This window comes from Gymnodraco acuticeps, unplaced genomic scaffold, assembly GCF_902827175.1.
Source record: "Gymnodraco acuticeps unplaced genomic scaffold, fGymAcu1.1, whole genome shotgun sequence".
NCBI lineage: Eukaryota > Metazoa > Chordata > Actinopteri > Perciformes > Bathydraconidae > Gymnodraco > Gymnodraco acuticeps.
In genome coordinates, this window is record NW_022992216.1 from 179,983 (window position 1) to 206,601 (window position 26,619).

At 42.1% G+C, this 26,619-nt stretch overlaps 1 protein-coding gene across 3 annotated transcripts in view; it reads right to left on the minus strand.

The window, feature by feature from the left end:
• The window catches only part of LOC117539674 (phosphatidylcholine-sterol acyltransferase-like), a 69,298-nt gene that overhangs the window by 19,046 nt on the left and 23,633 nt on the right, over positions 1-26,619 (minus strand). The window contains exons 1-4 of one of the 3 annotated variants that reach the window (XM_034205935.1): positions 12,264-12,548; positions 4,051-4,207; positions 1,835-1,950; positions 1,553-1,648 (exon numbers count right to left, since the gene is read on the minus strand). In XM_034205935.1, the coding sequence (XP_034061826.1) occupies positions 1,553-1,648; positions 1,835-1,950; positions 4,051-4,145 (307 nt within the window). In that variant the 5' untranslated portion in view covers positions 4,146-4,207; positions 12,264-12,548. Of the gene's footprint in view, positions 1-1,552; positions 1,649-1,834; positions 1,951-4,050; positions 4,208-12,263; positions 12,549-26,619 lie in introns of those variants that run through there. The other 2 variants (XM_034205933.1, XM_034205934.1) reach the window with 2 other exon arrangements.

A 26,619-nucleotide genomic window follows, 5' to 3' on the forward strand; every position in this document is an offset into this window, starting at 1 on the left:
CCGTCCCCCCCGTTCAAATGAAATCGCCGCCAATCATATTTCCAAGCTCGCACCAGGGCCGGGGTTACAAGGCTTGCGTCTTGTGCTGCATTCACTTGCACTCGGACATTAGAGATTTTCCTCATAAATGTCCGATGAGCCACAACTTTTCTTTCAAAACAAAGATGCCAACTGGGGTGGCAAGGCTATTTTTTAGGGTGGCAGTTGCCACCCTATGCCACCCCGGTAGATCCGCCCCTGATGCTTGCTAATGTAAACACAGACCATATTACTTCCAAAACACGTCGCACATTGTTCCTGATACAGCACGTTTCTGAGGGGGCCGTGGGCGTAAAGCCAGCCCACATTTTAGTAATGTCGTCATGACCGCAGCAAATCTGGATCAGCTCCATTGTATCCCCGTTTTTAGAGATGTGGGTACGGAGGAAAAGAGAGAGGGTTTTATTTTATGACACTTTTGGTGCTTTTCCACTGCAGCACGTAGCACGGTTTATGTTTTTTTTTTGCTTTTCCACTAGGGGTAGTTCCGGCTCAGGGCTACTTTTTCACCTTTTTTCTGGCCCTCCAAAATCGAGGTTCTTACCGGGCCAACAACCGGGCTGAATATGCTAAACTAGTGACGTAAACACTCTCGACTGCTGAATGGTCAGAGAGAATTGCTGGCAAGGGGGCTACAACTACAAGAAAATGAACATATTTTACCGTGATTTAATTGTAATACACGTTTCAAAATGATGCCGAAGTAACAACATACTGATGCATACTGGTCTGCAGACAAGATGGCAGTTGAAAAACCTTTTTAAAATGCGTGTTTTCTGAATGGAAATCGGATCGATCAGGCTAAGCTAACGTTGTATATGCTCTGTCCACACTCACAACAACGGCCTACAGACATAAATAAACCAGTGACTGTATTCGCCATGACACAGGCAGTCTGTGGTTTGTACTTGTTTAACTTTTGTCTAGTTTCTGAACAGATATGAGGAGCTGTGAGCTCTGAGTGCTAAGAGCTAACGGCTGATGTTATGGTTTTGTGGTTTGCATTGAAGATGACGTCACGGCAGTTTTACGCAGCGTCGCTCCGCCCGCCGAACAGCCGATCGCCCCGCCTACACTGCGTTACTATAGTTACTACCCCAGTTCCTAAACTGTAATGGAAACGCAGCATAAAGTGAGCCTGGCCTACCAAGGCCTAACCATACCGTACTAAATCGTGCTAGGTCCTGCAGTGGAAAAGCGCTATTTGAGTCTCCTTACACTACGGGGACACATATTTATGTATAAAAGACGATGCAAAAAAGTCCATTTTGCATAATAGGTGACCTTTAAGTGATAAGTATGGTCATTTTATCACTTCTAAACAATCCAGGCCTCTATGAGTTCCATTTATATTTCTTGTTTACTGATTAAATGTTTTTTTTTTTACTACATTTCACCTATTATTTCACCACCTTCTCCCTTCTGATGTACTTTTTATACTTCCAAGCGAAGACATTCTTGATTGTTATAATAATCTTGTTTGTGTGCATGTGTGTGTAATTTTGCTACTTACTAGGAGCTAATCTCCAGTCGTACGGTGCTCCTCGGACTGTCTCATTCCGCGTGTAGCCCACGTTGACCAAATGTTGCACCATAGTGTGAAAATAACCTGCAAAAACCCAGAAGCAGCACCCTCAGTGAATGCCAGATGCCAAATCAACTTGCCATCACTTGGTAAAAAGCAGCTGAGCTTCAAATATATTTGATTAGGTACTGTAGGAATTGAGCACAATTGCTTGGTTACATTAATTTAATCTTTAGACAAACCCCAAACCAAGCATTAAATGTTTCTTACCAGCCAGTCTATTGTAGTCGATAAACTCAATTGGATATGTTTGCCCAAATCCTGGCACTCGCACCTGCACCCCTGGTGAGTTGGAAGACTGCCGAGTCGTCTTGTTGTAAACAAGTCTGAGGCACAAAAATGGACATGGAGAGTTATGAAAGTGTACTTGGGCAGAAACATTCTCAAATGTGACTTTAATATCAGACAGGACAATTATACTGGGCAATATTTTATCTCTTTTCAGATATTATTACAACTATAGTACAACCATAAAAAGAAAACGTAACTAGCTGTAACACGCCAGGCACCTCGCGGTGAGCAAGCTTAAATGCAATTGCCATAGGTAAATAGCTAGCGATAGGCTTTTAACCAACTACATTACATACATACATACACGTCACCCCTGCTAAGCTAGTACGGCTGGCATGATGACATTTAGTAATCTAATTTAGTCACGTGTTAGCAACTGGCGTTTTCATGACACAAAGAACATTTGGACATTCACAAGCAGAGTATTTGCTGATGTACTTTTTGTCATAGAAAATATCCTAAGTTAACCACAGACCTTATTTGAGGTATCTAACCAATATAAACATAAAGAAGGCTGACTTCTTTTCCAGAATCTACCAATTGAAATCACAGACAAGCAGTTTAACGAATGGGATAAAACCATATCAAGGTACATTTGGCAAGGGAAGAAACCAAGGATTAGATTCTGTACTCTTCAACTAGCAAAATCAAGGGAGGAGTAGCGCTCCCCTGCTTGAAGGATATCAGCCCAATTAAGAAGCTTGTTCTGCTGGTGCAAGCCAGACTACAGAGCTAGATGGAAATAAATTGAGAATAATGTATCAGGAGGAGTACCAATCGAGGCAAGGTCAATCAATCTCTCTTTAAAATTATGGTTAAGGATCATTACCAGGAGTGACTTGCTGGAGGAAATGAAGATATTAAGATGGTGCTCACATGATCTTGATTTCACCCCGAGCAAGCTAGATACAACATTTACAGGTTGGGCCAAACATGGCCTTACTTCATATTGCAAATTTTTCAGCAAAGGAACCATGTTTGATTTTCAAACACTAAAAAAACGATATGGATTGAACATTGGTGATTTTTTTAGATTACAGGTACGCCATTACTTAAATAGTTCCCTGTCAGACAGCCAGAAGGCCCACATCAGACACAGGGATGAAAGTAATCTCAAAACTTTGCCAAGCTCTTCAAGATATTAAAAAGGAAAATACTTTCTATATAAAACACAAATGGGAAAACAAAACAAAAAAAACATCCCTGATGAAGTCTGGACAAATTACGGTACTTTTCAATGGAAGATCTCGAGCTCAGGCACCTACAGAATGTTTAGTTGGAAGATGCTGAGCAGGTACTTTTTCAGCCCTGCTCAGTCATCACATCATCTAGGGCCCCCCAGCTGATGGAGGAAATGTGGTTCTCAGTTAGCACATCACTACCATTTGTTTTGGGCTTGCCCTTTAATAGTAACTTTTTGGCAAAAGATCCATATAGAAATTGAAATAGTACTACAGGAAAAAATCCCTTTAAACTGAGACGAATTTCTATTTGGGCTCGTACATTCAATCCCCACAAATTCCAAAACAAAACAATTATTTGGAATTCTTACTGTTGCAGCAAAAAAAGCAATAACTAGAAAATGGCTCAAAGCGTATATCCCTTCTCTTGACAACTGGTACGACAAAATCCATGAAATCTATGTTGTGGAAAGAATCACCTTCTCAATGAGGCTTCAGGAAAACAGATTTGAGGAAATATGGAAAAAGTGGAGAATTTACATATCCCAAAGACGACCATCCCTTGTTTGACTGTTTCTATACACCGATTGAATGTATATGTATAGATGTGTATGTATGGTCACATGTATGTGTATTGAATGTATATATGTATGTTGATATGTATGCATATGTACATGTGTAGACATTTGCTATTTCAAACAACCCCTGTGTACTTTTTCGTTTTTATTCTATTTTGACTAATTTTGTTTGCCATTTCATTTGTCACTTTCGGGTCTCTAAAAATATTTGATTTGAAAAACTGTACTTGTATTATAATGTGACCCCAAATAAATAAAGAATAAAAAAAAAAAAAAAGGTTGACTTCCAGATGAGGGGAAATGTGAACTCATTTTCAAGCTTTAGGCTAATACATGATACAGAAGAGAATAGGCATTAAAAGGCAGTCAGTGTTACCTAATGTTATCAATCCAGCAGTCTACACCTACTGGCATGAACATGTTGAGGTCAATCCACAGGGGGAACCAGTGCTCGGTCTTCTTGTAGCACATCCAGTGGACCAGCGTCGGCTTGTCTATCTTTGCTTCCAGACGGTTCCCCAAATTCCCTGGCACTGGACACACATAAACACAAATACACATGTTACATCAGTGAATCTTAATTCAAGAGAAGCACTGTAGGGTAATTCACCATTATGCCTGTTTTCTGTTGTTTTACCTTTACACTTACACAGTAACAAGGTCAATGGGTTACTTTTGTAACGTTAAAGGTGGGGTAGGTAAGTTTGAGAAACCGGCTCGAGATACACTTTTTGTTATATTCCATAGAATGCTCTTAACATCCCGATAGCAATGAATATCTTAAGTGCTTTGACAAAAAATCCATAAAAAAATGTCATCTGTGGAAGCTGTAATACTGTAAAAAGTACAACCAATTGTGGATTGCCGCCCTGTCTGTCAGCCTTCCATCTCGTGCACGCACAAATGTATCTCGTGCCCTCATTGGGCGTGCATTGCAGCAGTACTTCAATGACTCGCCAGCAACAGGCGGCCAACTTTCACCATGGCAGAGTTAGGTTCAACATCGTCTACTGGTGGCAAAAGAAATAATGTAACAGAGCAAATTAGGAACAAAAACAAAGTGGAAACTAGGAGAATTCAAACCAGAGTCAATATCGGAGTTGCTTTTCAACGATGGCGACTACTGATGGAACACACCTATGGGGGTTATTCCCTATCTTTATTCAAGAGCGTGGTATTTAAATTTGAGAGCATACTTTATGTATTTATTTCCCTCAAACCCTGTCCTCGCACTCAAATAGTGCCTGCTTGCACTTAGATTTGCTCTGATTCTGCTCAAACTGTACGCTTGCACTCAGATATATTGCTGCTTACAGATTTTTTCTGCTCTCAGATTTATACTGTGCGCGCTCGAAACTTTTGTGCAACAATCCTGTCAAAATCCCTCAACCACCAATAGGAGGCCAGGTGTCCTTGCGGGTGCATTCGCTTTACTTATTACAGCGTCCCGTAAGGGCGGTTACTCTTTGGTTTCTCTTTGGTGCGATGACAGGGTTTGAGTGAAGGAAATCAATAAAGTATGCTCTCAAATTTAAATACCACGCTCTTGAATAAAGATAGAGAATAACCCCCATACACACCGAGTTGAAATCTGACGCCGTGGTCGCTCTTTTTCTCTTGGACAGGTAATTATCTGTTTTGTATGGTTTACAATTCCCCTGAACTATATAGCCAACCTAAGTCATGTGCGCGTTCATGTGTGTTGGAGGAAGTGCTCTGTAAGGAAGTCTGAAGGAAGGGGCGGATTCTTTTCGGCTGTGTACTTTCAAATTTTAGTGCACTCGAGCCGGTTTCTGAAACGTACCTACCCCTGGTGTTCAGCTTTTAGCTGTAAAATAAACAACTACTCTGTATAGTCAAAGATAGAAGTTGTTCATTTCTCTTATTTTGTGTATTTTTTCTGAACCTGTTAAGCCCCAAGCCTGTTTTTCAGGTTTCAGGCTCGAAAATTACATTCCCAGAAAAAATGACCATATCTTCCCTTCTAAAAGGGTTAAATTAATAATCTTTTTTCTCAAAGTAATGATAAACCTGTGAGTTGGATGTAGAAAAATCAGAATCTATATAGATGTTTTTTATTTTAAAGAAAATTTAGATTGAACATGGTAAAAAACTGTAAATTATAGTGTCGGTCCAAAAAATAATTTTGTACTTATAGTGAAAAATAACCTTGGATGATGGGTTAGTAGACTAAAAGCTTTAGGAATCCAAAGTACAACATATAATAAGTACCCTGTATCAAGATTGATGCAAAACAAGTGATATTTGACCTTTTTAGACAGATTTAGCCAAATAAAACCTCTTCTGGGGCCATTTGTGTGGATTTACCTTATCTCTGGCCCCCCTTGCTCGATGTTGACATGTGACATCAATTTCTGACCGTTAGAGCCAATAGAATCGAAGGGAAATCGTCCCGCACACACTCATGTTAAAAAAAAAGGTCGCATCTTTGCGTATGCAATCTTGCTTCAGAGGATATAGGAATATCCCTTCTCTGATATTTGAAAACGGAATTGCAGTTTTATTGCTTATAGATTATCAGAACATTTCAAAGGGGACACAGTCACATTGGATATTAACCTATGGATTAACTACAGCATCGTTTTTATCGTTTTAATGCCATTGAAGACCAGTTTTGACCAGACAAAACCAAGGTAAGCCGTGTTAGCGTTTTAGGCTACCTAGCGTCACATGTTTTGATGTACGTTTTTGTTGATAACATCGCGAGTTTGTATCTTTCAGTGTTGAGGTGGGCACCAGATTCTGTGTCTTTACGATCATAAACGATGTGTTGGATGTGCAGCTAGGATAAGTGTTAGGGAAATAATTGTCCTAGACTCCTAGATATGACGTACAGGACCAACCCTGACGTCTGTCTCTCCTTTAAGGACATAGGCTGCTTCAGCCATAATGTTATTGTTCCCATTCTGTGACCGGTCAACACTAGGTCACAGATGGTCTTTGTTGTGGGTGCACTGGGACACTTCCTTCTTTGTTGTTTGTGGACTCCAGGGTATGACATATTCGAGGCCATAAGTGGCGGAAGCAGGTAACTCAGTGTGCCCAACTGTCTAAAGCTATCTTATCAAAATATGTTGATTACTCTCTGTGAAACCAGTTAAAGGGGCTAGCAAGAGAGAGGCGCTCCAGAATTGACGTGGCAACCCACCCGTGCAGTCTCACCGTGACTGCTGTGATTTGTGATGTGAATGCTCCGGCCGAAACTCCAATAAATCATCAGTGTTTTGACATCTAAGCTCCTGCTCTACCTTGTCTCCTTCCTGAGTCGGTGACTCCCATGCATTGCTACACAGAAGTTTCCTCTACAATAAGTAATAAGGGAGCTAGGAGTGATTTTCGGTGCAGTAATAGGTTAGCATTTTTCGCTCGGGGCTAATTCAGAGGGTCAGTGTTAGCATTGTGTGTTTTTTTTGAGAAAAAACAATTAAAAAGATCCGGTAAATGAGTTTCCCCCCGTTATATGGATATAAAATATTCATAGTTTATTAAATATTAAGGTTCCTAAGACGTTGTTTCCTGCAAATGACGCGATTTCGGCCCCGGAACCGGGTCCATGGGGCTTAAGAGGCTATTAGGAAGAACAAGTAGTAGAAGTCAATTCCAGGAGCACCAAAAGTTCTTAACTGTCCAAATATGTTCATACCAATGTGTTTGGAATCACCATGAACTTGGGGTGCATGTCCAATTGTTTTATTAAAAGCATTAGCAATGCATAGGCCTGGCCAATATATTATATTGCATTTTTTTTGGCGATCTTAACATAATTGTTATGACAGGCCCGTTGGCCACAACAGGAAAACAAGGAGAGACGCTCAAAGGTTCCAAAAACCACGGCACTTTATTGGTTGTCGTTCCAGAAGCAACACCAAAAACAGGAGAGGATGGACGAGGGGAGAGGATCACGGTGGGAGTCCTTCTGCAGCAGGCTTGGAGAGAGTCATGACGGCCATGTGACTCCGGGAAGCTGGGCTTAATGCGATTAATTAATTGTTTTTTTTAACTTAAAGGTATCAGCTAGATATTTCTCCAGTTAATTACTTACAATAGGGCAATTGTTTTTTGTATTACAAGTTTTCTGAAATAGCATGTTTAAATATGCAAATTATCCATTATCTCATTAAATATTTCAGGAATCGAAATCTGAACTTTGGATAAAACCAGGTTCAAAATTCTTGTTTCATTTTGTAGTCATATTAGTATCTAAGGCTTTTACAGAAAGGATATTGGATATCTCTTTTTATCACTCCATAAATCAGAAAATACTGTCAACAGCCCTAAAATATCAATTTTCCCCATGTTTTTAGGTATACAATGTTGTATAATTCAGGCTATGAATGATATATGAACAAACCCTTCAGTAAAAAGCCTTCATAATATTGATAGGAATATAACTGGAAGGTTTGGTGTATCTACGTGCTACTGAAGTTGAGATTTCGAACTCAGAGTAGGAGAAAAAACTCATTTTGAGAAAACGACGCACATGGAAGCACGGCATTCGTTTGTGTCGGCTACCCTTAAAGGCAATGTGAGCGTCCATTCCCATTGGATAACGGAGAATTGTACACCCGGAAGTAAGTATTCCCCTTACTGTCGATTGATTTTACAGTGATATCTGCACTACTCATCGACTAAAAAACACCAGATTATCCTTGTTAATTACACAACATTGATTGATTTAAATTGTGTGCAATGCTTTTGTATTTTTCCCCTTCGATTCGGAGAAACAAATATTTTTTCGGAGTAAAGGATGGCAGAAGACACTACACTACCCAGAATCCCCAGCTATCGTTTAGGACTACACCATGTGCTCTGTTTGACAAACCCCGTGATTAGTTCTCGAGCTCTTTGGTTGACCTCCAACTGCATTCCATACGAAAAATAACGTTTCGTAAAAGATAAATAAATCATACTTTATTCAGCAGTGCTTGCTTTACTCTTTGAAAGTCATCACATGAATGCGTTGTAATAAATGGTTCGGCTGCATTAAATATATTACACATCTATTGTAGTTCTTTATTTTTTATTTATCTACAGAGATCGGGCTCAGAATAGACCGGAAACTATTCTTTTACCGTTCAGTTTGAATTTCACAATAACGTTAGTAGTAATATTTTGTTTTGATATTATTGTTTTTTATTAACTACTAGACCGCTGGGTCATGTTAAGACCATATTTTCTGTGTTGCTGTGGGTTTTTTCCATCGCTTTTGTGTTACAAATATCAAAACAATAACTAAATATATCCGTCGTAAACTAAACCAGAAACAGCAGTATATTTTATTTTGTTAACACTGTAAACTTGACAGCTTTTTAACCCAAACCACCTACTGGTTAAAGCACGTTATTACACGTTTAGAGTAATGCAATGCAGGTAGATTGTGTTGCTTTTTAATGACTGTTTAAAATGCCTTTTTCTTAATGTATTTTATTATTATTAACTACTTGTTACTTGTTGCTAGGGACGCTGCTATCGATATTATGACTGTTTAATGGTGTTATCTTTATTGCTATCCCCTTCCTCGTCAATGTATAGTGTTGGTCCACAACGCAAACGTATTAGTTTAACAAAATCCGCATCTAAAATTGTGGCATAGATAGCCTACGTTATTTTCCCCTGTGCAATTCTCCATTTACTCAACAATAACACATTATTATCCTTGTGTTTATTTATGTTTTGATTAATGAACACAAGTTGGAGTCCGTCAGGACCGAGGGTCGGAGCAGCTCATTTGCTTTAGAGAATATTACACCCGGAAGTAAGTATTCTCTCCGCTTCGCTTGACAAACCCCGTGATAGTCCTCAAGCTCTGTGATTGGAGAGTGTGCTCCGAGGGTTACGCCGAGCGTCGAACAGCACTTGAAATGGGATGGAACCACGGCAGACTGGCCAAAACTGGATTTGAACGGGTCCACCGCGTCCCCCCCTCCCCCAACCCGTCCCCAGAACTACACATGCTGGCTATTGTGTTTCGCAACATGTTCTCTATCTATGGCACGTCTCTACTGGGAGTTGTAGTTTTAAAAGACGTTTTTCATATTTCCCATAATAAGAAGTTGCCAGTATTAAACTGTGTACATCCCTGGAGATTTAGGGGACAGGAAGCACTCAAATTTAAAACATATAATTAATAAATGGATGAAAATTGCTTGTGCCCATAATGGGCAGCATTAATATATACCCACATGCCAGCTAAGGTCAGAAGAGCTTTATTTAACAGCTGGTCTTATGTTTGTGACCCCTCCTGTTGTTAATTGATAACATTGCATTACATTAATTGATAAGCCTGAAACATGCACTTGTCAAGGTTCAGAGGCACATTTTGCAAATATGGCAGTAGCCATCGATCAGCTTAAGATAAGATATACTTTATTGATCCCAAGTTGGAAATATTTGCGTTACATCAGCATGTGTAACAGTTGTAAATATGCAGTGGTGTTTATTTGTAAATCATTTAGTATAATCACACAAATTCTGTGTTTTATATTTAACAATTCTGTGTTCTTTATTTATTGATTGTTCAATACCTGACAAGGCCGGAGATGAAATATCTACATACATCTTATAAGAGTATAATACATATTTATAATATCAGTTAAAATAAGTGCTTCAACATAGTTAACATTGCTGGAGGTATGCACAAATATTGATAGATGTCTTGTAATGCACTATTGAGGAACCTGCGACCCAAGTTTTTCATTCAATGCATAACTACACCGTTTGTGAATATGATATGTCAATAAACCTTAGAAAATCTTGAAATCTTGAAAGGGATGTGCAAAATAGTCATTATATACAGTCTTTAATTATCTATTAGTAGAGAATAACGAGTAATGAATATACTTTATAGGGATCCTATTAATATCTAATAATAAAAATAATACATTTCAATAACATGCTTTAACCACTAGGTGTCCCTTTATATCAGCTGTGCACCTTTATGGTGTAAATACAGCCTATCTACCAATTGGATCAAATATAAAAGTCAGCCGAATTAGTGTTGATACTGCAAGGAGGCGTATTGTGTGAAAAGAAATGTAAGATGTTGTTTAATTGCTGATATATTTATGATCCACGTCACGTTTTCAGTTCCTCATGTTTGTCTAGAAGTCTTCTCATCAGGGCTATATAAATACAGAACTACGGCAGATATGTAATATTTAATGCAGCCGAACCGTGTATTACAATGCTGTTATGTGATGACTTTCAAAGAGAAAAGCAAGCACACTCAGAATAAATTATTATTTTTTTTTTTTTTAAATGTTTTCGGTCTGTCTCCGGTATTTGTTAATGACGATGTGCTGTGAGATGTGAGACTGGAATTGCACACGGGAAAATAACGTAAAGATCTTTAGATGCGGATTTTGTTAAACTAATACGTTTGCGCTGTGGACCAACACTATACATTGATGGGGAAGGGGGTAGCAATAAAGATAACACCATTAAACAGTTACACAACATAACAGAAATAATATCGATAGCAGCGTCCCTAGCAACCACCTTGGTAACAATGAAAACGTTCTATGGACGCAATTTCCTGAAGTAATCTTCGTAATAACTAGCAAACTAAAGATCATGTACATCCACTGCACACATAATATGAAATAACAACTCATATTTCTCGCATCAAATGACATCAAAACGCATTTTAATGGCCAAACTAACTTTAAAATAGACATTTTCCACCGAGAATAAAACGAAGTTCGGCCATGTTTTTTTTTTCTGCAGGGAGAAATTTGAAGATCACGTGACATAGACGCCAGCCATTGGAATGAATGGTGAAAAAAAACGGGGTTTGTCAAACAGAGCACATGGTGTAGTCCTAAATGATAGCTGGGGATTCTGGGTAGTGTAGTGTCTTCTGCCATCCTTTACTCCGAAAAAATATTTGTTTCTCCGAATCGAAGGGGAAAAATACAAAAGCATTGCACACAATTTAAACCAATCAATGTTGTGTACTTAACAAGGATAATCTGGTGTTTTTTAGTCGATGAGTAGTGCAGATATCACTGTAAAATCAATCGACAGTAAGGGGAATACTTACTTCCGGGTGTACAATTCTCCATTATCCAATGGGAATGGACGCTCACATTGCCTTTAAGGGCAGCCGACACAAACGAATGCCGTGCTTCCATGAGCGTCAAATCCCGCCGCAGATGGGAATACATTGCAATCAGTTGAAAGCTATTTGCGTCCCTTTATGAAGCTGAAGGAGCCTTGGAGCGTCACAACTGCACGCCACGGGACCCTGACCAAACGTCGCTCCTGGACGATTATGGAATGAGAGTGTGTTGGCAGGAGAGACACAGCTTTCCAACGATATCTCTGTTGACATGGTGCACACAGCGGTCGCGGTACTTTATGTTACGTTAGAATGCTAACTTTTGGTGAATTTAGGAGAAATCTACAGACGCAAATAGACAAACTATAGTAAAATAAACACTTAAATGTGTATTTTGTACGTTTTACTTCCAAAAGCCTGAAAGAAAACATGTTATAGAATCAAAATAACACAAAATCTCAAAATTGACCAGTACTTGAAAAACGATATTTTTGCCTGCCGTGTCTCGCCTTAAATAGCAACTTGGCTCCGGCCAGGTGTCCCCGATCACGCTGATTGGCCTCTTCAGCTCCACCCCATCGCAGGACCTGCAACACACCTGCACACTCACAGGCTCTGGGGCCGTCACAGCACCCCCCATAAAGTCAGGGTCCCCAACGGAACCCTGTCACCTAAATGAACCCCCCTTATGCCACCAACACATAAACGAAATACCTTACAAAGAACATAGTGCCCACAACAAAGAAAAAAATAAAATAAATATAAGTCACTGACTTGTTCAGCTAACTATAGCGTGTTACATTTTTCTTTCTTCCTTCCTTTTTTTTTCTTTTTCGCCATGCTCCGGAACCTGGAAGACACCCCGATCTGGTAAACAGGTTCACCAGCGAAATACTCCCACTGAGGTACCCAGTTTCCCATCAGAACATTCTCCCTAAGCGAATACCCCTGAGCACGACTTTTCACCTCACCACCACAAAGAACACTCTCCCTTAGACCCTTCAGAGACGCATCAGCACCAGTAGCGTGGCGTGGGGAAAAAATTAGGGGAAGCCAATAATACGTCCTTTCTTTTGAGTCGGGGGTGTGGTGGTCAATATAATAACGTAACCAGATGAGTGATTACAGCACCCGGTATCATTTTACACACATTTGTATCATACAGATGCAGGACTTACACACGCCTGTTATCTAACCGACAGGTCCGCACGCACTCTCCAGCCGAAACTCTAATAAGCATTCATTCACAAACTAAATCAGGAGACCTTTAACGTTTTACGTCCGATTCGCTCCTTTTTCCCTCGCTGTACACAGCTCCAGTTTGGGCATTGGCCTGTCATCAGATTGTATTTGTTGTTGCTGCTGTAGCGGAAGTTTAGTACAATTATTTTTGATGAAATACTCCAAATCTCCACCCTCCATAATTGCACTTGCTTCAGTTGCTTGCTACTTTCTAACGGCGGTGAGAGTGATGCAGTGACGCTATCTATCTTCTATCGATTAGATTTATGATTCGAAAATTATAAAAGTAGGGTAGACATGTGGATATTATCTGACTGAACAAAACGTGTATTTATCTAACAGGTTCGTTTTCCACTGACCTTATTTCGAGCACAGCTTACTTCCGGATTTTAGGACGCGTCACTGCAACACTAAGTTGATGCGATTTGATTGGATTGTGAGGCAAGGGAAGCCAGCCGCCTCCAGCTTCCCTTGGCATGGCCCTGACCAATCACAGGTTGGAAGGGGCATCACGTGAGCCTCATCTGATTGGTCAATCCCTCAAAAAAATTTCACCAAAGGAAGCCAATTTCGGCTAGCCTCCTCTCGCAACAGAGAGTGCCATCTACTGTTTCACCATAACATGTAGAGGGGCGCTGTTTCACTCTTTGTAAAATACTCAATGAGAATGGGGGAGAGACGGGCCGGCAGCAACACACAGCAAAGGAGAATTACCGAAACCAAACGAAGTGTTTTTATTTATTTATTAAAATTATAACTACAATCCGAAAAAACAGGGGAAGCCTGGCTTCCCTTGGCCTCCAGGAGAAAACGCCACTGATCAGCACGCTGTTCCTCCACCAGCTCATCGTGAGCAACCGACCAGGGAAACTCGAGACACGTCACCCCATGCTGCGGTGAGGCCTCATCGATTTCAGCTGAGCTCATGTCCTCCGCCTGCCCACGTTTCATTGCCCGTGTCGCAGCGCATGCTGTAAACACGTCAGGGCACTCCGTTTCGCTCTTGTCTGGCAATACTAACCAGGGGCACTGGCACCACGATAGCAGGAGGTGCCCCATCAGCCCACACCCATTACCCAGGATTAGGGATGGGTATCGAGAACCGGTACTAAGTCAATACCGGTACCTGATTGGACGGTATCGGTATACCGTTAAGCCGCTGGACAAGCGGTGCTGCTCTACTTTCTTAGTTTAACTTTAAACCATTCTGGTTGGTTGGGAACCCTCATCCCGTGTGATGTATCCGGTTTGAGACCCATCTGATTGGCCACTGTAAATGCCACTCGTCATCTCTCTCAACAGCGCTCTTATTATTGTTGTGACTGTGAGACTCCCGCAGGCATGGCGGACAGAGCGAAGCAATGGAAGGTCTGGGTGCACTTTAAAAAATCTAGTGGCGATAGTGCAAGGTGCAATCTATGTACTCAATTAGTTGCTTGTAAAGGGGGTAACACAAGCAACTTAATGAAGCATTTGCAAACGAGACACTCATTGAATCTAAAACGGTGCAGCGTATTTGACAGCCTAAACAATGTGGCTGCTAGCGATACTGCTAGGGCTAATAGTGCTAGCGGGCTTCAGCTGCGCTGTGTGTAAATGTGACCTGAGCGAAGGCTCGCAGGCAGGTTAGCTGCTGCGCACGGATAATGTGTTTGATTTACCTGAGTGAGGTCTTGCAGGCACATCGCCTTGTCTTTTTTTAGTTTATTAACACTGATAGTGTATTAATGTGAGCTCCTACGCTTATAATAATTTGGCCTTTCATTGAATGCTTTATAAACCAGTTAAACTTACAGATGTCATTGTGAACTGGAAAACTGCATTTAAATGTTGTTAAAGGTCAACGTTTCAATGTATGGTTCAGCAATTGTTGGTCGTTTACTAGGAATTGACATATTTTAAGCTCAAATACTTTGTTCTATGTTTAAACCTTCAGACACATTTTGACGTGTTTCAGTTCATCACATCATTTATTTTGTGATGATTTAAAAGTACAATCCAGAATAATATATGTGCTCGCCTTTATCTTGTTGCCATCTTAGCCTTTTTACCAATTTCTTCATATCACAGTTTTGCATGATGTCACTGTAGGACAATGTTTTAAGGATCTCTTTTTGAGCTAGGTTGTCAACTTGAAATGTCTGGATGAAGATGTAACTGATTTACAAATGTTAAAAAATGTTTTAAAAAATGCCTCTTTTCATCCTCTGTCTGAGGGAAACCCCCAAAAAGCATGATAGGGCGAGCCAGGCCCCTTTAAGTTATTTTATTTATTTTTGTCTGCTTCTGAGAAGCTAATGTATAAGTTATACAGTTATTTCTTACAATAAAATGACTGTTTAGTCTTCACATCTTCTATTCATGTTTATAATTTTGAGCACCAAATTATTGAAAAGTATCGATAAGAGTATCGAAAAATACCGATACCCATCCCTACCCAGGATCATCGTGACCCCTTTTATGGGCAGAGCAGGCCGCACGCCAACCGCTACTTCACCCTGAAACACATCCGAAAAAAAGCATCATTTTATGGAGAGGTACCTGAAGAACATTCAATCCCATTCCAAGTGTCGGAATGAACAACCCCATGTATGTGTCCTCTGAAAACGATAAGGCAGATGCTAAGATGAATGAATCAAATGATCCGGTGTCGCGTAATATCTTTATATGCACCTTCTCATCGCTCCCTACCAGAGAAACAAAACCCTCAGTCATGAAAGGCAAATAAGACTGCAGTTCTGGGCTAGACCCCTGTGGTTTCAACTCACTATCTAAACGCCCAGTCACCTGCTCAGCGACAGGTGCCACGAACATTGCTGGCCTGGGACTACTACTAGTCCCTGCCTGCTCAGCGTTAGCCCTAAATGCATAGCAGTCCTTTCTCCGGTGCCCTTGCTTATGACAATAATTACACACATTGTCAGGTTCACATGCACCACGTACATACCCTCTCTCTTGCCCAGCAGATCTCAATCAGGGGCGGCGCCAGGGGGGAGCTAGGGGGTGCTGAAGCACCCCTCAGGATTGCCAAAGCACCCCCTAAGCACCCCCAAGAAATACAGTTGGGCAAAAAAGTATTTAGTCAGCCACCAATTGTGCAAGTTCTCCCACTTAAAAAGATGAGAGAGGCCTGTAATTTTCATCCTAGGTACACTTCAACTATGAGAGACAGAATGGGGGGAAATAATCCAGGAAATCACATTGTAGGATTTTTAATGAATGAATTGGTAAATTCCTCGGTAAAATGAGTATTTGGTCACCTACAAACTCCACTATGGCCAAGACCAAAGAGCTGTCAAAGGACACCAGAAACAAAATTGTAGACCTGCACCAGGCTGGGAAGACTGAATCTGCAATAGGTAAGCAGCTTGGTGTGAAGAAATCAACTGTGGGAGCAATTATTAGAAAATGGAAGACATACAAGACATACAAGATAATCTCCCTCGATCTGGGGCTCCACGCAAGATCTCACCCCGTGGGGTCAAAATGATCACAAGAACTGTGAGCAAAAATCCCAGAACCACACGGGGGGACCTAGTCAATGACCTGCAGAGAGCTGGGACCAAAGTAACAAAGGCTACCATCAGTAACACACTACGCCGCCAGGGACTCAAATCCTGCAGTGCCAGACATGTCCCCCTGCTTAAGCCAGTACACGTCCAGGCCCGTCTGAAGTTTGCTAGAGAGCATTTAGATGATCCAGAAGAGGATTGGGAGAATGTCATATGGTCAGATGAAACCAAAATAGAACTTTTTGGTAAAAACTCAACTAGACGTGTTTGGAGGAGAAAGAATGCTGAGTTGCATCCAAAGACCACCATACCTACTGTGAAACATGGGGGTGGAAACATCATGCTTTGGGGCTGTTTTTCTGCAAAGGGAACAGGACGACTGATCCGTGTAAAGGAAATAATTAATGGGGCCATGTATCGTGAGATTTTGAGTGACAACCTCCTTCCATCAGCTAGGGCATTGAAGATGAAACGTGGCTGGGTCTTTCAGCGTGACAATGATCCCAAACACACCGCCCGGGCAACGAAGAAGTGGCTTCGTAAGAAGCATTTCAAGGTCCTGGAGTAGCCTAGCCAGTCTCCAGATCTCAACCCCATAGAAAATCTTTGGAGGGAGTTGAAAGTCCGTGTTGCCCAGCGACAGCCCCAAAACATCACTGCTCTAGAGGAGATCTGCATGGAGGAATGGGCCAAAATACCAGCAACAGTGTGTGAAAACCTTGTGAAGACTTACAGAAAACGTTTGACCTCTGTCATTGCCAACAAAGGGTATATAACAAAGTATTGAGATTAACTTTTGTTATTGACCAAATACTTATTTTCCACCATAATTTGCAAATAAATTCTTTAAAAATCAGACAATGTGATTTTCTAGATTTTCTTTTTCTCATTTTGTCTCTCATAGTTGAGGTATACCTAGGATGAAAATTACAGGCCTCTCTCATCTTTTTAAGTGGGAGAACTTGCACAATTGGTGGCTGACTAAATACTTGTTTGCCCCACTGTATGTGTTGTTTTTTTTGAAAATTATTATTTATTTTTATTAAATTAAATTAGAAAAAGTATTGATTACATCAATGCAAATGTGAAACAAACACATTTGTGACCAAAACATAAAGCCAACACAGGTGATATGATTAGGCCAATGGCCAGCACCCATTAGATTTTTGACCTACCCATAGGCTAAATTACTTTGTGACACTTGAGTGACTTCCTGTTAGCTAGAGCGCCAAATTATTTTCTAACAGCAAAGTGAAACATTTATAGTTTTTTAGTCCTTAAACGTCCACGTGTGGATACTCAATCAAAACCACCTGAAAGCGAGAGGGATTCTGCACATAATTGGCCTCGTGAGTACAAGTAGCTTACTTCTGGGTCTCTGTGTTTCATTCAAGCTCTGCTCTGTGTGTGTGTGGCACGAGCCATTTTGTGTGCATGCGTGAGCGAGCAAGAGAGAGAGCTTGCACACCGGTGGGTATCTACCGGACATCGTTGTGGTTAGCATCTGGTGCTAGCTAGCCAAGCTAATGGATATAAGGAGCTTTTTCAACAACAAGGTGGAGGGAGAACTCTCTCCTGTCAGACTGAGAGTCTCAGATAACCTCAGCTCAGGTGAAGACTCTCTCAGTGTTTAGATAGTTAACTTTAGTCTAGTTATCTCAGTGGGTCTCAAACGGTTTGTTTTAAAAGGGGAGTGATTTGGAAAATATCTATAAAGAAATAGAAAATCTGTTTACAGTTGTGTTTCATATGGGTGTTGAGAGATGTATCCATAGATCTCTTAATTTTGCTCTCAAAGTGCACCAGATTGATGCTATTAACTTCAATATTTAAAAAAAAATCTTCCTGGGGGAGCATGCCCCAAGACCCCACTAGAGGAGGTTAGGTCCGCGGGTACACTGTGTGCGTGTGGGGAGTGTTGCAGTAGAAAATTCAACTGTAGCGCTGGTGCATTAATGGGAAACCCTTAATGTTTGAGCACCCTCTATGAAACGTCAAGCTACCCCACAGCACCCCCTAGAGAAAATCTCTGGCGCCGCCACTGATCTCAATGGACGACCAGACCACGCTCCCATACTCGAGGAATTTCCATTGTGACTGCCTTGTACGGCAGCACCTCCCCCAACGTGTGTCAAAACATAGTCATCTGCTAATGCATTAGCTTCAGCAGCTGTCCCTACTGCGTGCTCACTGATGTACACCGCAATGTGCTCCGGTACAGAATTTTTGAATTGCTCCAGAATGACGAGATCCCTCAACGCTCCGTGAGAATCAATGTCAGTTGCCGCACACCAGCAATCGAAATGGGTGGAAATATCCCGAGCAAACTCGAGGTGAGATTTATCACCTCTCTTCCAATTCCTAAACCTCTGACGATAAGCTTCAGGCACCAGCTCATAAGCCTTATAGCTTAACACAAATAGTCACTGCCACTTAAAGACGAATAAGCCTCCTGAGCCCTCCCGGTTAGCACACAATGTCAATCAATCAATCAATCAATCAATCAATGTTTATTTATATAGCCCAATATCACAAATGTTACATTTGTCTCAGTGGACTTTACAGTTTGTACAAAATATCAGTATGACAATACGACACCCTCTGTCCTTAGACCCTCACATCGTACAAGGAAAAACTTCTGAAGAAAACCCACAGTTTAAAGGGAAAAATGGGAGAAACCTCAGGGAGAGCAACAGAGGAGGGATCCCTCTCCCAGGACGGACAGACGTGCAATAGATGCCGTGTGTAAAGATAAACAATGTAAAGGCCCTGACACACCAAGCAGTCACCAGAGAACTCGCCGACGCCGACTGTTGCGTCGCCGTGTTCTCCTGCGTCTTGGCCATGTGTCACACTGGAACACACCGCAAAGACTTCAGCCGAGCACGTACGAACTGCGCATGCGTGAGTGGCAATAACTCTCCTTACCAGCAGGTGGCGGTAGTGTGTATTCATCATTCAAAAGAGGCAACAACCGCAAGACAGAGAAGAAGAGCAGACTGCTTGATATAAACAAACAACAAATAGCGTGTGCGTTCCATTTTCACTCTTGTCCATTGAAAACATGTTTTGTGCGGTACTGGAGCTATCAGCCATTGGAGTGTTGCTTGTGGAAGACATTCTCAAGCAACCGTTTCGCTTCTCATGCACTGATTCGCTAGCTGAACAGCCAATCAGAGTGATTTCTTTGGCCGACTGCCTGTGGCCGACACACGGCTGATTCAACATGTTGAATCGGCCATGCGTCGGCCACGAAAGGCTAAATAAGGAGTGTCACGGCCGACGGTGCGGGATACACCAAATGTAGTTTGGGCGACAGGGCACGCTTCGTCGTCCGACTAACAAAAACGGCTGATTTCGGCCTGGTGTGTCAGGGCCTTAACAATAACACGCGAGTGGCAGGGTGGGAATTTCACGACGGCCACGACGGCCTTGCAATTCACGGCCAAAGTGGCCTTGGTGCCCCTGTCAAAAGTTCCAGTGTAAACAACGCTAGTAAAGTCATATTAGTGCGCGCAGTAGGATAGTCCCGGGCGATGCCTGTGCCCTGTGGATCAGAGCGATTGCTCTGCTGTGATTGTTCCGTCAGAAATGCCTGTAGGGGCCCGACAGCCGCGGGAGCAAGACAAGCACAAGCACAGACAAGCACAGGTAAGCAAGCGGACCAAGCTGTTTTGATATGATTTAACTGAAGTATGTGGTAGTATTTGAAAGGACTTAACATTTACGTGTTTATAGAAAGTACTATTGATAGGTAATTACCATTGTATTAGCCTATTTAAAGTCGACTCGTTACATTTTGTCATGAAAACTAGCGATAGCTAGCTAGTTTGGATAGCGCTAACGTCTTCCCTTCAAGGGGTCTACATCTAGTGTTGCTTCTACAAGCTAGCAGATAGCTGTCACCTTTGAATCTAGTATTTTTCTTGCTAAGCGGTTTGATATAATACATGACTGACTTATGTGGTTTATGGCTGAACTTAACGTATACGTTAAAGAAACACTATTGCTATTCAGCCATTTGTAAAACGACTGGTGTTGACGTTAGTGCTACACTTTTCAGTCATGTTGATTGACCAGCGTAATTTAACCAAACGGCCTTTGTGCCCTGTCATGTGGCCTTTGTGCCCTTGAAAAAAATGTGAACGGGAAGGCCAAATGGCCTTGCCCCTAAAATGACGAAATTCCAAGCCTGGCGAGTGGCCTCAGACCACCCACTTACAACAGCGACACGCTCAAACATTGAAAACATTTTTTACGGATCCTTCTCATTAAACCTGGGAACCAACCTCAAATCATTCAAGTCATCAACAGACCTCCCTGGTGTCCTGCTTTGACTAGCTGGATCATCAGAAAACAGGACATCAGCCACTACTTTGCCCTCTCTAACCAATACCAGTTTCTCCCTTTGCAACTCCAACTTTGCCCGCTCAGTTTCCTGCCTCAATTTTTCCACTGACACCGCTCTTTCCAGCTCAATGCCCTGTCACATCTTCTCCACGGCCAACTCCTTTTCCGTCTCCAACTCTATGCGTAATTTGAGCAACTCCTTCTGCTGCTCAAAATTCAACACGGCACTCTGACCCGTTATTTCAGGCGGAGGCAAGTGCCCTGTGCGCACGGAGACAGGAGCATCCCCTACAGCAGGGGTGGGCAAACTTTTAGGCTCGGGGGCCACTATGAGTTTTAAAATTTGACAGGCGGGCCGGGTCAGTAGCAGATGGATGGAGTGTTTGTGTGAACAAATACAAATGACAAGTAAAAGCCATTACCTGAAAAAGTTGAGAAAACTTACATTTCATTTTTGTTGGTCACCCTTTTTTGCCAGTGCATCAAAGTTTGGTGTCAGTTTGGTTGTGGCAATTCTTAGGACATATCTGAGGTGTTCATCAGTTAACTGGGATCTGTGGCGTGATTTGTTGATGTTCATCACGCTGAACGTCTGCTCACACACGTAGGTAGAGCCAAACAACACCAGCATCCTCTGTGCCATCCTCCTAATGTTTGGAAACTTGGCTTCGCTTAGTGAAGCATAAAACTCCTCCAGTTTGAGGGAGTTGAACTTCTCCTTTAAGACGGAGTCACATTGAAGATCAATCAGTTCCAATTGCAACTCCTGCGGCGCTGTTTTACAGTCTTGTGACAGGGGACATGAAACCAGCTGAAGTGACTTTTCGATTTTTTTTTTAATCAGAAAAGCGACGGCAGAATTCTCCGTGCAGGTCGTCCAGCGATTTGCTGTATTCCTTCACACGTCGAGGGGCCTCTTTCAGTGTCGCTAGTGTGGTGAAATGAGCGAATGATTTGTTTGACATTTGTCTTGAGAATAAAGTCAACTTGGCTTTGAAGGCTCTCACATTTGTGTACATTTCGTGCACAAATTGATCTTTCCCTTGTAGCTTCGTGTTGAGCTCATTCATGTGTGTCAGTATGTCCACAGCAATAGCAAAATCACAAAGCCAATCTGCGTCGCTTAGCTCTGGAAAATCGTCAGCTTTCCCGATTAACTCCAAAAATGAGCTAATCTCCCCTTTAAACTCCCACACTCGTCGACATACTTTCCCCAAACTTAACCAGCGGACATGAGAATGATAAAGCAAGTCCTGGTGATCAGCATCCGTTTCCTCAAGGAACTTAATAAATTGACGATGCTGAAGTTCCCTTGCTCGTATACAGTTAACGAGTTTTATGACTGACTCCACAACATGATCAAGTTGCAATACAGATTTACACAGGGCTTCCTGATGGATTATGCAGTGCAGGAAAATGACATCCAGCTCAGGATTTTCCTCTTTCACCTTATCCTGGATTCTTTTCAGCAGCCCGACTTTTTATCCTGTTAAGTTTGGCGATCCATCTGTGGTGACATTGGCAAGTTTACTCCAAGGTAGCTTCAGCCTCTCGATGACACCAGACACACTGCCATACAAGTACTCTCCTCGTGTTGTCCCCTTTAGAGATTCCATGGTCAAAAACTCCTCCGTTATCTCAAAATTGTCATTAATCCCTCTGATAAAAATTAAGAGCTGAGCGGTGTCTTTTACGTCGGTACTTTCGTCCAGTGCTAACAAATATAACTTAAATGACTCAGCTGTTTTGTTTAACTCGCTGGCCAAATCTTCGTCAATTAGTTATACACGGTGAGTCACTGTCCTGCGTGATAAAGTCGTTTTTGCTCACTGGACACAAGAGACCTGCTGTCTCTACCATGCATTCTTTCAAAAACTCCCCTTCGGAGAAAGGTTTGCTGGCCTTTGCTAATTTGAATGCTAGCAAATAACTTGCCTTGGTGCTTGACTCTTGAATAGAAGTTTGTTGGAGAAAAATATTTAATATTTTAAATTGGCTGCCAACCCGTAGCCGCCCGTTCTTGCGTTGACTGTTTGCTAGCATAGATAGCATGCTTGGTGGAAAAGTGGCGGCTGATAAAAATATTTCGCTGTCCACTCCTCTTTAAACACTCTGCACTCATTGTCAACTTTTCTTTTCTTTGGTCCACTCATTGTTAAATGCAGGTTCAAATGTGAATTAGGTTCAAAGGTGAATTATTGCGTCATCGTTTGCGTCATGACGTAACCGTTTACATGCCTTCGAAGTTCTTAAGACCCAAACTGCGTTTTACGTCTCTGATTTTCTCCGCAACACCGCTCACAACATCAATAGAGGACTGCGTCGGGTAGTTTTTAATCATACCTAGCCAGATTAAATTAAATAACTACTTCTCCAGCCTTATACCTTTCTCCAGAGTGCCATGGTGCATTGTTTATTAATGTGTTTCAGTGGCATTACCGCCCGCTGGAGCGCGGCTCGTCCACCGGCGATTATTCTCCCGTTAACTCACAGCAGCGGCCGCTGGAAAGTATTCACTGTCCGACTGTCACACAAGCAGCTGAGAAATATTCCCCATCCCCATCAGTGAATGTGTGTCAGTCTGAATTGATGCTGTTTGGCATCACAACGCTGTTTCTCTGGCATTCTACAGGTGATGTTAGCATAGCAACCGAAGCTAATCAGACTATATTGACTACTTGTTGATATCATATTGTGGCATAAGTCGGCACATTTTACCGGCGTAGTTTTCGTTATGATTTTACTTGTGATGGCCACATGTAGCCCATGTATTGATTCCATCCGATAGCTGCAATAATACAAAACAGGAAAACATCTGCCTCTTCACAATTGTCAATAACGGTGAACGGATGGTCATTAAAGTAAGGTAAAATAAACAGAATCACACTAAGCTGGTTAGTGTTGCCTGACTTTATATAAGTGTTTTTTATAAGTGTGTGGTCGCGTTTTAGTCGCTTTGCTCAGCGCTACTACTTGTTACAACTTGTATTCGCTGTTCTCGCCATGATTGCTCAGGTTAATCTCAACTTCCTCCATTGTAAGGGTGACGTATGCGGTTCTTAGATCCTGCCGGGTTGCCGAGTGGTCAATTGCGCCATCTAGTGGAATAAACTGAAATTACGGGGTTGCAGGAAAAAGGCAAAATTAATGCGGTCATTACTATAATTTGGACAATTTTGTACCAATATTCGGCGGGCCAGATTAAAAAGTCCAACGGGCCGAATGTGGCCCGCGGGCCTTAGTTTGCCCATGCGTGCCCTACAGTGTCAAACACATTATTTTTTAGCAAACAAGCCCTTAAGTTCGCCTTCACTGACTCTTTTACTCTCTTATCGCCAACCTCATAATCATAAACCTCAGCTATTTTCACCAACTGTTTCTTGGTGCAATGATCCAAAAACCTTTCAGATGGTGCCACAACAAACGCCCCCACAATATCCTCCCTATTTATACAATAACCGCTATTTTTAGAGAGGAAATGCAATTTCTTAGCCCACCTGTGCACACAGTAGGAATGAGCAGCCCCGCCGCTAGCTGACTTCCTAATCACAAACGTACTAGATAACTCCCCCCCTAGTCTTCATGAGGCGTAGCGGTGGGTATTTATGCACTTAAAGCCCGCTGGACCGAGAGAGGCGACCAGGTAACTGGCAACCCCCGTGTTCTGACACCATAGTGTATTGGCACCCCCTAGTGGCAAAAGTCGGTACTGTAGCTTTAAGGCACCAAATAGCGCGACTCTCCTTCTTGTGTTTTAGTTTACACAGCAAAGCCATGCAGAGCACATCGTAGCTCAGTTCTATGTCACAGATCATTTTGTTTTAATCCTTGGAGTAGATCTGTCTGTAAGTATACAAACTTACCTGTGTGCCAAGTTATGTGTTTCAAAAATGTGGTTTAATTGATTGTGTGGTTTCAATGTTTAAGATTAGCTAAGCTAACTAGCTGCTAAGCTAACGGACATAGCTCATTCTTAGCATAGGCTGTTGATTATACTGCACTCTATTTGCATTATGTTGCACAGGTATTATTTAAATTGTGTGTTTATTCTTGCAGTTTTACAATTTCAAGCCTCAGTAAATGGTCAACTCAACAACTGTCTTCTGAGTCTTTGTTAGCTATCTGTTAAGCTATGCAGTGTGATGCATATGCAAGGGCAGAATAGTAAAAAGATACTACTCAGCTGGAAAGACAGCGAAATAATTCTGTGATCAGCACGCTACTACTTCAACCTAAAGACTCATTCATCAGACAGCAGTAAGATGAATGACCAGGAAGAAGAACTCCGGTCTGTGGAGACCAGGTCCCGGGCCTCAAGTCACAAGTCATCAACAAGGTCAAGCAAGTCATCTGCCAGTGCTGCAGCGACAAGGGCAAGAGCTAACGGCCCGTCCACACAGCAGCTTTAGACGATTATTCCACCGCTTCCAACGCTTCTCTGCCCATTGGCTTTGAATGGGGATGACGTCACTTTTCCTCGCTTGTCGCCGAACTGCATTGTGGGGGAGCGAAGCGAAGATTTACAGGATTTCCAGGATGTTCAGGATTCAAAAGTTGAGCAATGTTCAACTTTTGAAGCTGAGCTGGAAGCGTCAGCCAATCAAACCTGTTTATGCAAATCTGACAGTAGAAGCTCTAGCCAATCAAACCGCGTGTAAGCAGGGAGAGCCAGACCGCAGTTCATTTCCTCATATTCCAAACGAGAAATTACGGTAGCAAATCACCCGGTTCTTTACGACCAGACTATTTACCGGGATACAAACCGGAGGAACCAGGCATGGAGGGAGGTGCCAGAGACAGTGGGTGAAACTGGTAGGTTTTCGCCTGTTTGGGGAGTTTATATATATATATATATATTGCTCGCATAAAATCCCCGTTTTTTTTTGCTTTGTATGTCGGGGGCGGGAGATTCATGGGATTGGTTGTTGGTCGTGTTGCTCGCAAAAAATCCCCAAGCTGTCAGACACGCCCAGCTCCAAGATTTTCAAGATTTGTTCAAAGCTGCTGTGTGGACGGGCCGTAAAGCCGAAGCAGCAAAAATAAAGTTATCCTTCGCAGAAAGGGAGGCAGCCATGATGAGGCAGAAAGCAGAGGTGGAGGCAAACCTTTATGTTTTGAAGCCGGAAAATAAAGCTGTGGCCGCATCTAAAGAGGCAGCCATATTTGAAGCAGCTGCAGTAGATTTGGAAGAAGGACATCTTGGTGAGTTACAGGATGTAGCTCAGGAGGATCCAGCAAGACGCACAACAGAATACATTGATAAACATTCATTTTTACAAAACACTCACAAACAGTTTCAAGACGTGGAAACACAGAAACTCACTTCTCACAACAACAGACAGCAGGGCATACACAATGGTGCAGATGAGCACAAACCCACTGAGGACCTACACTATGCATCTCTTCCTGTCTCTCCAGCATTCGTTCCAAATAACTACTCAGCTCCAACTCCTCATACTCCTGATCTTGCTCAGTATCTCGTGAGAAAAGAGATGGTGAGTTCTGGGCTCCTTGCCTTTGATGATCGTCCAGAAAATTACTGGGCATGGAAATTATCATTCCAAGCAGTTACAAGGGAGCTGTATCTGTCTGACCACGAAGAGCTCAACCTCCTTGTCAAATGGCTTGGACCGGAGTCAGCAGCACATGCAAAGCGGATAAGGTCAGTGCACGTTCATAACCCCACAGCAGGTGTCAATATGATATGGCGGCGCTTAGAGGAATGTTATGGATGCCCAGAGGTGATCGAAAATGCCCTTCT